Raw genomic sequence first — 13146 nt, forward strand, 5'->3', positions numbered from 1 at the left:
TTGAACTGATGCAGTTTTAAAGCAGAGAGAGCAGGAGCCTGATCCTTGAAGAACATTCATAGAACGTGGTAGAAGCAAGGGTTAGCCAAGCAGAGACGTTGAGGAAGGGTTGCTTCTTGAGAGAAGAGCCCAGAAAATATACGGTCTGTGACAATGAGAGGGGAGGAGGACTGGAGTCAAGGAAGATGAGGGTCAAGGGCACTGGACATTGATAGAAGCTTCACTGAATTGCTTCTCAGTGGGTTTATGTTCCTTTTAATCTCTAAGGTCTTTGCCCCGCAACCTTGTGTTCATGTTTAGTGGCTCTTCCTTGAAGTTTCCTCAGATTCCTATCTTACTTCCTACGTGTTCTCACTCTGTCTTTTTAAAATATCAGTGTTGGCTTGTTTGTTTTGATTTTATTTTTATGGTCGGGTTAAAAAAAACCCTATTACCCCTAAAACTTTTCTGCCATGCTTATGAGTAGTTAACATTTCTTTATCTGTGGTTTCCTCCTGAGTGTCATCATACATTTGTCTTCACTCAGTTTGGTTTTTTTTTAAATTAATCAATTAATTAATTTATTTATTTTTGGCTGTGTTGGGTCTTTGTTGCTGCACGCAGGCTTTTTCTAGTTGCGGCGAGAGGGGACTACTCTTCATTGTGGTGCACAGGCTTCTCATTGTAGTGGCTTCTCTTTGCAGAGCGCAGGCTTCAGTAGTTGTGGCTCATGGGCTCTAGAGTGCAGGCTCAGTAGTTGTGGCGCACGGGCTTAGTTGCTCCGCGGCATGTGGGATCTTCCCGGACCAGGGCTTGAACCTGTGTCCCCTGCATTGGCAGGTGGATTCTTAACCATTGTGCCACCAGGGAAGTCCCTCAGTTTGGTTTTTGTTGCATCCTCCACTGTGTTGAACACGTGATAGATGCTCAAGAGATACTTGAGGTTAAAAGAGGCTGTATCCCCCCTAAGGCAATGGCTAACCCACATCTTTGGGGCCAGCTGTGAACTTACGGGTTTTTCTTTTATCTATGTTACTATTAAAGATACTAAGTATGGACTAGGTCCTAGCTCACAGAGCAAAATCTATGTGTGTTCACATTTTTCTGGTGAAAAGGTCTATAATTTTCATTAGATTCTCAAAGACGACCTACTGCCATGCAGCATCACAGGTAATATGTTTACCAGAACTTTCCTAATTTGTAATGCCTCTGGTTAGAACTTTGGTCTGAAAGGCATATTCTAATACAGGGCTCAGCAGTTATTCTGGATGGTGTGTGACCTTGGGGTGGACAGTAGAGCTGGTGGCGTAGCATTTAAATTTAGGAGTTTTGAGTTTTAGAATCGGTTTTACCACTAATTGGTGGTGTGATTTTAAGCAAGTTGCCTCACTGGGCCAGTTTTCATATTTGCAGAATGAAGGGATTACAGTAGATAAAATCTCTAGGTCCTTTCCAGCTCTAGTGTTTTAATCAAGGAAAATTGCTCACTGGAAGACAGTGTCAGAGGGATGGCCATGCTGTATTTCCTAGGACCCATTCTTTCCATGTAGGGACCTAACAGCTGTCTTTGTCCCTAGGGATGTGCTTCCTCCTGGCCTCCTCCTTTCTCCTAGGTCATTCACCTGTTGTTCGGATGGGATAGGGAATGGAAACACTCTGGTCACCTAAGCTATTTATATCCCATCCTCTCTACCGAACTGTAGGGATTGCCTCGTGCTTTTGTGTGTCTACGTGCTCTGAGCATTGTATCCTACACAGGGTCTGTTTGTGGTTGATGATCATGGTGATCTTTTACTGGTTCAGTTGGCTCCATGATATTTCAGTAAAACTTAATGAAAGAGTTATCACTTTAATTAGGCCTTGAAAATTCAGTGAAGGACTGGCGTAAGTGAAGATAAGACAATAGGAAGGTGTAAGTAGTAAGGATCCCTGGTCCTCTAGAAAAGTAGGATGTAAAAGCTTTATGAAGTTGCCATTCAAGGCTCTGACATCCATATTTTTTTCTGCGTAACAGCTCCATGGAGAGATTCAAATATGTGCCTCAGCAGAAGCTATAGTCCCTCAAGAATGTACACATTGTATCTCACTGATTGTAAGATGCACATTTTTCCACATTTTAGCACTTCTGAAGTCAAGATGTCTTATAATTAATGACAACTTACAATTCATTATCAGCCTTTTTCTTTCTTAGTGCTAAGTACATAAAATAATGTGATTCCTAGATTGCATCTTAGATTTGAGGAAATGTAGTAGCTGAGACTATTAATATTAAATCTAAAAATGCCAATGGTGTCCTTTCGGGCAGCTTATCTGAAATACAGAGTATGTTGGAAGGAATAATGTGAAATTAGGCTGGTAAAAAGATCCTGCTTTTCTAGAGAACTGGATTGATGAACAGAACATAGGTACTATATAGAGAGGAGTGTTTATATAAAACTGAGAAAATTCTTATTTAAAGAATTATTGTTTCTGTAATTGAAATAATCAGCCTTATTTAAATTTTTATTTCATAGGATGAGAAAAATCAGTTAATGACAACTAATGTCTGGTTGAAGCAGGTATGTATAAAATTCAAAGGGCCACCCAACTGTTGACTGGTGCCACTGTTATTACAGGGTTTGTAGCATGAGTATCTGGTCTTGGTGGATTGGCAGGAGGCAGAAGGATGAGGTAGAGGGAGTCTTGTATTCATTCAGTTAATATTATTTGAGTGCCTGCTATATGCCAGGCACTGTTCTGGGCACTGGGGAAACAGCAGTGAACAAAACAGACAAAAGTCTAGGCCCTCAATGAACTTCATTCCAATGGGGGGAATAAATAGGAAGTTGTATAGTACCCTCAAGCTGATAAGCTTGGAGAAAAATACACCAGGAGAGCAGATAGGGAGGGTTGGGGACTGTACTTTTAAATAGGATGGGCAGGGGAAGTACCACTGAGAAGGTAATATTTGAACAAAGACTTGAAGGAGGGGGAGAAGCAAGCTATGTGAGTATCTGGAGGAGGACTGTTCCAAGCAGAGGGGACAAAAATGTTCAAAGGTCCTGAGGCTGGAAGGTGCCTGGCGTGTTCAGGAAGCAGCAAAGAAGCCAGCTGGCTGGAGGTGAGTGGCCATGGGACGGGTGTAGGAGATGAGATCAGTGAAGCAACAGGAGGCCGATGGGTGTTCCTAGCATAGGCTATGAGTAGTGGCTTCTAGGCCACTGTACGATTTTGGCTTTTACTCTTCAGTGAGATGGGAACAGGCAAGAATGTAATGATTTATTTTTATGTTCATAGTCTCTCTTATATAAAGGACTTCTTTTCTTTCTGGGCCAGATGTCCCCAACTGCTGTTGAGTGCTTCCCTTTGTTCTTTATTATTGCTGATTTTTAATACCTACTGCCAGTTTCCTGACCCCCAATTCCTGAAAGACATGTGTGCTTTCCTTGGGGTGCAAGTCTTTTTTTTTTGCGGTACGCGGGCCTCTCACTGTCGTGGCCTCTCCTGTTGTGGAGCACAGGCTCCAGACGCGCAGGCTCAGTGGCCATGGCCCACGGGCCCAGCCGCTCCGTGGCACGTGGGATCTTCCCGGACCGTGGCACGAACCTGTGTCCCCTGCATCGGCAGGTGGACTGTCAACCACTGCGCCACCAGGGAAGCCCGGGGTGCAAGTCTTGACGTGATCACAGAATTGTTACTGTGTGGAGGTGGGACAAGGTGTTTAACTATGTGGAATGTGTAATAAATCCAACTGCTCTTTGCGTGGACCAGTCCAGCCAGTCATTGACAAGACAGCTAGAAAAGAGAATGTTTCCCTTGAACTTGGACTTTAGGTGCCCATGGCTGCAGCTCCTGGGCATGGTCAGCTGGTGGGAGAAGAGGTGTTGAGCAGATCCATGAATGTACGCAGCTCTGGTCCTCGCCTGTGTCTCCTGAGGACCATGGCTAGAGCCACCACATGAGGGGACAGGGCTATATCCTCCAGTGCCCATAAGAAGGACGTGGAGATGAATTTTCTTTATTGGGAGTAGAGGTGACTTCGTGTCTGAAATGTCTGGATTTGGCAAAGAGAGTATAGCTTTCAGTGTTTTTGACTGTTAATTTTATTGAAATTGAGTCAGGTTTCTTTGTTTTAAAGGAATGGATAGATGTAAAATTGAGATGGAACCCTGATGACTACAGTGGAATAAAAGTTATACGAGTCCCTTCAGACTCTCTCTGGACTCCAGACATTGTTTTGTTTGATAAGTAAGTTATATCCGGAATACCATTTTCTGTTTTCAAAAGAAAACAACTGTATTACTATTAGGCACTAGTAATTTTTTCTTCCTTTTGAAAACTGTTTAGCTATAAAGTCAGAGGACTTAATCTTGTGTTCTCTCATTTCATGAACCTACAGATAGGTTCTGTGGATCCTCTCCCTTTTTTGGTATATTGTTTTCTGATCATAAGTGTTCTTGAATTTCAAAAATTTGTAAAACATTTGGGAAGTCCAAAAAGGTATAAGGAAGTTGGGGGGAATATAATCAATCCCATTATACCATCACTTGGTGGCAACCACTGTTAGAAACTTACACGTATGGTGGACTTACTCTGTGCCTGGCATTACGCTCGGTGCCTTATCTTTATTCATTCAGTTTTCAAGATAACCTTATGAACTAGGTACGATCACATCTATTTGACAGATGAGAAAATGGAGGCCGAAGATAGTTACACTTGTCCAGGATCACACAGCTCACACGTGGTGCGTGGGGAGTAGCCTGACATCCCCATTTACACTCTTATTTTCTAGACTACATATTTGGCAGACTGCCTTCCAGATTTTTTGGTAATGGTTAAAAATAGTTAAGGTCATGCTTTATGTTTAAATATGCATCCTTCTAATTTTGCTTTAAATACTGTATAAGAATCTCCCACAATGAGGAATGTTGGATTAACTATTAACTCATATTTGTAGGTATTCTACCTAAGTGTGTTTTGAGGATGGTTTTTAACTTAGGGGAGAGGATACTTCTGGGTGCCAGTTTCATTTTTTTCTAGGACCAACCACTCCAGGACATTTCTGGGAATTTGTGCTTATCCTAGTGCACTTTGTCTCATTTGCAAGAAGGCATTGACATGAGGACAGAGCAAATGCTAAGCAAAAAATACCTTTCACTTTTCAAACCTTTACCTCCATGCTTCTCAACATGGAAGGAGTGAACAAAGCATGATGCAGCTTCCTGGAGCATCATCTTACTCTAAGTCATTGCAAACATTTGGATATTTAACATGGATATATCACACAGGAGTGTGCAAAAGTCACACAAATTTTAAGATGGAGAGCAATAGCTCATGTTGCTGGTGATGTTTCCTGCTAGACTTCTCCAGTGCGTGAGTTCACACGATGGCAGAGTTGGAGAGGGACGGCTGTTTTCCAGGGCTGTGCCCAGTTTGGGGCTATTGTTTTTGCCCTGTCAGTGTAGGAAGCGTCCAGTATCTGTCATGGAGGGAGAAGAGCACTGAGGGGAGAGGGGGACGTATAGGAATGTGGATTCAGGTTCTGGCTCTGTGCACATCCATTGTTATAAATTAGCCTAATTACATTTTGTGTGTAATCAAAGTGAAATCATTTCAACCACTTGAATCTCAGGATTCTGTGAATATAGATCTGTCAGTCCTGGAGTAGATATGGAAATAGGGGTTTAGTTTCAATGAAGTTAGATATTTAAGGGCAGTGTCTTTAAACGAGTCCCCTACGTGGAGCAGGTATATCTCAAGTGTAATAATTTAAAAAGTATTTCATGCTATGGTATAGGTTCTCTTTTATATTAGGCTTGTAAAACGCACGCCCCGGTTGTTTAATCTCTGCATCATTACTGTGCATGTGTGTATTTCAGTGCAGATGGACGTTTTGAAGGGGCCAGTACGAAAACTGTCGTCAGGTACGACGGCACTGTTACCTGGACTCCACCGGCAAACTACAAAAGTTCCTGTACCATTGATGTCACATTTTTCCCATTTGATCTCCAAAACTGTTCCATGAAATTTGGTTCTTGGACTTACGATGGATCACAGGTTGATATAATTTTGGAGGACCAAGATGTTGACAAGAGAGATTTTTTTGATAATGGAGAATGGGAAATTGTGAGCGCAACAGGAAGCAAAGGAAACAGAACAGACAGCTGTTGCTGGTATCCTTACATCACTTACTCATTTGTAATTAAGCGTCTGCCTCTCTTTTATACCTTGTTCCTTATTATACCCTGTATTGGGCTCTCGTTTTTAACCATACTTGTCTTCTATCTTCCTTCAAATGAAGGTGAAAAGATTTGTCTCTGCACTTCAGTACTCGTGTCTCTGACTGTCTTCCTTCTTGTTATTGAAGAGATCATACCCTCATCTTCCAAAGTCATACCTCTGATTGGAGAGTACCTGGTGTTCACCATGATCTTTGTGACACTATCCATCATGGTCACTGTCTTTGCTATCAACATCCATCACCGTTCTTCCTCAACACATAACGCTATGGCTCCGTGGGTCCGCAAGATATTTCTTCAGAAGCTTCCAAAACTGCTTTGCATGCGAAGTCATGTAGATAGGTGCTTCAGTCAGAAGGAGGAAACTGAGAGCAGCCGTGGACCAAAATCTTCTAGAAACACACTGGAAGCTGCACTTGATTCCATTCGCTACATCACAAGACACGTCATGAAGGAGAATGATGTCCGTGAGGTCTGTGACCGCGTATATTTACAAATGCAGATCTGTTTTAATTCTAAGTCGGGCAAACAGCATGACCCTTAAGGCTAAGCATAGATTGAGGGCCAGAGATGTTGACACACTGTTCTGTAAAAGATCTTTACTAAAATTTCAGTTAAAACATCTGCAAAATGTGGCATGTACACAAATCTCACGTCTCCTTTTCCCCCATCGGCATCTTGGATGACTTTTGAAAACACTTTGTGTTATGCTGACTGTTCTGTTATTCTAAGGCGTAGTAATCCTGCCGTTTGGTTTTTGGCTCTGACAATGATTAACTGTTTTAATTTGATCTTCAGTAACTTTGTTTCTGGATTCTATAGTAATCTGCAGGCACAACTGCATTATAGTTTATCAAAAGTGATTTCATTTTTTAAAGAATGAGTCTAATGGAGCCTTTATAAATACAGCCAAGATATTTTTCTAGAATAAATCTCTTTGTTGTTCACTTATAAGAATTTAAGCGAAATCAAAAGCAGTAAGGTATTCTCAGGCGTTATATGTCAACGTGTACAAGTGAAGCTTAGTGTAGTACTTAATAATGCTTAATTTGCTTAAAAATAAAAATTTGCTCAAACTATTGCAGAAAAATAACTCACTGGCTCCTTATTTAAGGTTAATATTTAAAATGCAAGAATTGAACTATGAATACATTTTATTAATGTGATCATATTGAACTGGAGTTTGCTTTCAAAACATGTAAATTTCAGTCTTGTCACTATTCTTTATTTCTATTGTGTAATTTTTAAAAATTATTTATTTATTTTTGGCTGCGTTGCATCTTTGTTGCTGCGCATGGCTTTCTCTAGTTGCAGCAAGCGGGGGCTACTCTTCGTTGCGGTGCGCGGGCTTCTCATTGCGGTGGCTTCTCTTGTTGCAGAGCACAGGCTTTAGGCGCATAGGCTTCAGTAGTTGTAGCATGCGGACTCAGTAGCTGTGGCTCACGGGCTTAGTTGCTCCGAGGCATGTGGGATCCTCCCAGACCAGGGCTCGAACCCGCGTCCCCTGCATTGGCAGGCGGATTCTTAACCACTGCGCCACCAGGGAAGCCCTGTGTAATATTTTTAAAGCTACGACTATAGTACTCTTTTCATAATTGAATTTACTTTGAATAGTCGCATTAAAATTATATGAATTCTCTCACAGATATAGAGAACAAACTAGTGGTTACCAGTGGTGAAAGGAAAGAGAGGGGAAAGGTAGGGGCAGGGGACTAAGAGGTACAAACTACTATATATAAAAAAGCTATCAAAAAAAAAAGCTATCAAGATATATTGTACAGCATAGGGAATACAGCCAATATTTTATAATAACTTAAATGGAGTATAATCTATAAAAATTTAGAATCACTATGTTGTACACCTGAAACTAATATAATATAATCAAAAAATAATAAAATAGCACCTAGAATAAAAAATGTATATGAGTTCTAATCTCTAAAGCCTTTTTAAATGGAAAAATTTCTAGCAGGCGTGGTAAGCAGGTGGAATGAATCCAGTAAAATAACAGCCCTCCCCCCAAAGGGACATTTGACATATGTTTCTAATAAACTTTAAAAAAAATTTTATCGTAGTTGATTTACAATGTTGTTTTAATCTAATAAACTTTTAATGCTTGTGGATCATAAAGTTTCTATTTGGTGTAAGTATAATTAGTTTATAAGGTGAAGCTATCAATGGAGTCTTAAAAATTACAGATATTAGGGGCTTCCCTGGTGGCGCAGTGGTTAAGAATCCGCCTGTCAATGCAGGGGACACAGGTTCGAGCCCTGGTCCGGGAAGATCCCACATGCCGTGAAGCAACTAAGCCTGTGCACCACAACTACTGAGCCTGTGCTCTAGAGCCCGTGAGCCACAACTACTGAAGCCCGCGTGCCTAGAGCCCATGCTCCACAAGAGAAGCCACCACGAGAAGCCCACGCACCACAATGAAGAGTAGCCCCCACTCGCCGCAATTAGAGAAAGCCAGTGCACAGCAACGAAGACACAACATAGCCAAAAATAAATAAATAAAAATTTTAAAATACAGATATTAGATAATGATATGGATTGAGATGGGATTTAATGAATGTCTGCAAAGTGTTGTGCAAAAGGATCCGGGCTCCTTCCAAGAGGGCCAGTAAATGGGGTTTATTTTCACGGGAAAAACTTATAAGTAGAGAAGCAGTAGGGTGTTTATAACCCATTAAATTCTACATGATCCTGAAACTTGGGGCACAGTTCCTGTAGAAGACCCGGTGCTTCATAGAGAACAGGGGCTAGGGAAGCTCGTGGTCAAGGAAGTGGCCTGGTGGGAGGGCACCTCTGGTGCTTGGGGCCTGGTCTCAGCCTGCCCTTCCCTTGAGGTCACTCACACCTGCTGAGCCAGCTCCCTGCTTGGGCTGAGAAAACAGGGAGGGAATGAGCTCACCAGAAGCTCTGAACTCTGAGCTTAGGTTAAAATGGTCCCTAGGAAATCTTAGGAAAATAAAGCAGGTGAGGTGAGGAAGAAGATTAACAGCTGTTGAATACATATTATTCTGAACCAACTTTTGTCATGAAGTTAACTTCAGGCTGGATTATCTTCAAAAATTAAAAGAAGTAAACACTACTGGGCCGAACAAGTAATCAAGATAACTGTATATAGTAAGAATTAAAAAGATGTTTTAAAGTTTATTATAAGATATCTAAGTACTATATTTTATTAAAATTCTATCAAAATAACCCACTTATATTACAAGTCGACGTGTAAATTTACGAATTTTGTGTCTTAATTATTTAACATGGGTTTTTTGTTTCTTGATACAGGTTGTTGAAGATTGGAAATTCATAGCCCAGGTCCTTGATCGGATGTTTCTGTGGACTTTTCTTCTGGTTTCAATTGTTGGATCTCTTGGGCTTTTTGTTCCCGTTATCTATAAATGGGCAAGTATAATAGTACCAATTCATATTGGAAATGCAAATAAGTGACACTTCCCTAGGGGCTGTAGTAGGAATTTAGTTAAAAGGCACATATCTCTTATGGCACCTATACAATTATGAAAATGTAAATTGCGTTTAAAATTTGATGCAAGCTTCACCAGATTAACAGACACTAACATCAGTTGATCTCAATAGATTGCCCATTAGAACATCTACCTGCATGACTGAAGTAATAACTGGCTGAATAACATTTGATCTTTTAAAAATATAGCAGCACAAAATATTATCTAAACTGTACTAGTAAAAATCTAATGTTTGTATCCTGTCAATTAATTCTGCTTTGTAATCAACAGTTAAGTTCATCTTTTGACTGTGCTGGAAAATTCCTGTTGTATTTGAAGACTGATTTCATTTAGTAAAGGTACACATTTAAAAATTTTCTCTGTCCTGTATTCATTGGGTAAGAGCTAATCTTAAGTATAATATATTGCTGTATTAAATAAGCTGATTACTTGGTATGATAATGATTGAATGTGATGCTACTTTTCTATAAGCAACATTTTAAAAAAATGAAAAATGGGATTTGGGAACTCCTTTAAGGCTTACTTTATTTTGTAGATGCGTAAACTGAATAATTATTAACTATTTTTACAGCCTACCTTCCATTGTGAAATCATACAATAGATAACTCGTGTCGACATGCAGTAGCATATCCTTAACATTCATTTCAATCCTTTTGTCCACTTTTTCCCACAATTAATAGAACCACCTTCTATATAAATTCTGGTAGCATCTTTTTATCTTTGATCTTGGAAGTGTCCATGACAACTAAGTGAATCTCATTTTAAGAACATGTCTGTGGATACTACCAAATTGTTCTGTGAGAAAACCATCTTCTAAAATTAAAGGTGGTATTGTAATTATGTATAAGCACATTGTTACATACCTGTCATGTTTCAATTTTATCTCTTTCATTCCAACAGTTACAGTACTAGAATATTAGTGTTGCAAGGGCCTTTAGACGTAATCTGGTCTTAGCCTATTACTACTTACTTATTCAGTACAGTATCATGTATCACAGGTAGACAAGTTAAAATTTCATCTCTACTGTTACACAGGGTGAAGTAAGTCAGAAAGAGAAAAACAAATATCGCGTATTAACGCATATATGGGGAACCTAGAAAAATGGTACAGATGAACCAGTTTGCAGGGCAGAAATTGAGACACAGATGTAGAGAACAAATGTATGGACACCAGGGGGGGAAAGGAGCGGGGCTGGAGGTGGGGGTGGGGGTGTGATGAATTGGGCAATTGGGATTGACATGTATACACTGATGTGTATAAAATTGATGACTAATAAGAACCTGCTGTATAAAAAAATAAATAAAATAAAATTCAAACAAACAAAAACAGAAAAAAAAAATTTTCATCTTTAATGTCCCTGACTCAGCTATGACCAGGAAGAAAATACTGACAGAAATCTTGTATTCGATTTTGAACTCTTAGCTCTTGAGAGAACAAATGCCTTATTTATTTATAGTAACAGGTCTAAGTTCAATTCAACACTCTTTAGAAGGCAGAAGGGATCCTGTCTAATTTGCCTTTTATTTTAGGCAGGTGTTTAATGCTATTTAGTGAGTGAAAGTCTCCTCGTTCGATGAGTTTAAATTGCCATTTGGCTGTCATAGCATGTATATATCCCCGATCCCTCTTATTATGTCTCCACTACTATTACTTTAAAATTTTACATGTAAATACATTTTATAGAAATCTTTTGGCTTACTGAAACATGAGCCACAGTGGGCTGCAATTTTGTCAGTTTTATTTTTGCATAGGAAAAACATCATAATGACTAATGAGAAGAAGATTAAAATGGTCTCTGTGAATCATCATCTCTTGCCAGTGGTTATTCAGATTCAGAAGTGGAGTATGGGATACTCTCTCCTTAATAATTTGTCTAAAGCAATGGTTCTCAACCAGGGGCAGTTTTGCCCCTGAGGGGATATTTCTGTTCGTCACACCTGGCAAGGGATGGGGGGTATGTTATTGGCATCTAGTGGGTAGGGGCCAGGGTGCTGCTAAAGATCCTACAATGTACAGGACAGACCCCCCCAACACAGAATTATCTGGCCCAAAATGTTACTAGTGCTAAGGCTGAGAAGCCCCGTTCTACAGGTTCATTAACAATGACTATGTGACTAGGCATAATTTCTCATAGTATAATAATTTAGAATTATGCAAGATAAATAACTGAGGCCATCTACAATGAGGGCATGGTCCTTAGACTCTTGAAAAACAGTAAAAAAAAAAAAAAAAAAAAAAGGTGCATGGTAAGAAATGACAGTAGTGAGACCTTACTGAAATAGTATAAACTGCAAGGAGATTGTGAGCTAAACAAGAAAACCATTGGGAAATCTGTTGTGATACTGAACAAAACGATTTTTCGCATTTCTGAACAGTAAGGTTTTTTTTAAAAAATCCAGTTATATCTCGACCACTAAAAAAAAAAAAGAAGTTTTCATATTTAGTCCATTTTTACATGGCCCATAGCACAGCATGCTACTTATCACTGTAGAAGAATTATATTCTGACATTACCTTACCCAAAAGGCTGGTTCAATATTCATTTGGCCATAATTCTCTTGACATTTTTCTTGCATGAATCTTTTTTTTTTTAACAGAAGTCAAGACAACTGGATAATAAGTAAACCTTGAAATGTCAAAAGCAAAGCCAGTAGCTTGATAGGAAGTGATGATAGGAAGCTCTATTGAGAAAAAGCTTATGTAAGACCTAAAACAATAAAACTCTTAGAAGGAAACAGGACAGATGCTTTATGACATTGGATTTGGCAATGATTTCTTGGATATGAAACAAAAAGCACAGGTAATGAAAGAAAAAGCAGACAGATTGGACTTCATGAAAATTTTAAAAATTTGTGCATCAAAAGACACTATTGACAGTAAAAAGGCAACCCACAGAATGGGAGAAAATATTTGCAAATCATATATCTGATAAAGGATTAATATCTAGAATACATAGCGACCTCCTAAAACGTAATAAAAAGCGCAATTCAAAAATGGACAAAGATCTTGAATAGACATTTCTCCAAAGAAGATACACAAATGGCCAATAAGCACGTGAAAAAATGCTCAAAATCACTAGTCATTAGAGAAATGAAATCAAAACTACAATGAGATACTGACTCACAACCAATAGGTTTGCTATTATCAAAAAAACAAAACAGGGCTTCCCTGGTGGCGCAGTCGTTGAGAGTCTGCCTGCCGATGCAGGGGACACGGGTTCGTGCCCCGGTCCGGGAAGATCCCACATGCCGCGGAGCAGCTGGGCCCGTGAGCCCTGGCCGCTGAGCCTGCGCGTCCGGAGCCTGTGCTCCGCAACGGGAGACGCCATGACAGTGAGAGGCCTGCGTACCGAAAAAAAAAAAAAGTATGATGAGGATGTGGAGAAACTGGGGAGAATCCACCCTTGTACATTGTTGGTGGCAATATAGAATGGTATCGCTGTGGTGGAAAACAGTATGGCAGTTCCT

At 39.8% G+C, this 13146-nt stretch overlaps 1 protein-coding gene across 1 annotated transcript in view; it reads left to right on the forward strand.

The window, feature by feature from the left end:
* The window catches only part of CHRNA5 (cholinergic receptor nicotinic alpha 5 subunit), a 60490-nt gene extending 50455 nt beyond the window's left edge, over positions 1 to 10035 (forward strand). Inside the window, exons 3-7 of the mRNA XM_032624581.1 lie at positions 2493 to 2537; positions 4097 to 4206; positions 5838 to 6669; positions 9483 to 9599; positions 9950 to 10035. Coding sequence (XP_032480472.1) covers positions 2493 to 2537; positions 4097 to 4206; positions 5838 to 6669; positions 9483 to 9599; positions 9950 to 10012 — 1167 coding nt within the window. The 3' untranslated portion in view covers positions 10013 to 10035. The remainder of the gene's footprint in view (positions 1 to 2492; positions 2538 to 4096; positions 4207 to 5837; positions 6670 to 9482; positions 9600 to 9949) is intronic.
* Positions 10036 to 13146: the final 3111 nt, after the last annotated feature.

Source organism: Phocoena sinus, chromosome 2, assembly GCF_008692025.1.
Source record: "Phocoena sinus isolate mPhoSin1 chromosome 2, mPhoSin1.pri, whole genome shotgun sequence".
NCBI classification, from domain to species: Eukaryota; Metazoa; Chordata; class Mammalia; order Artiodactyla; family Phocoenidae; genus Phocoena; species Phocoena sinus.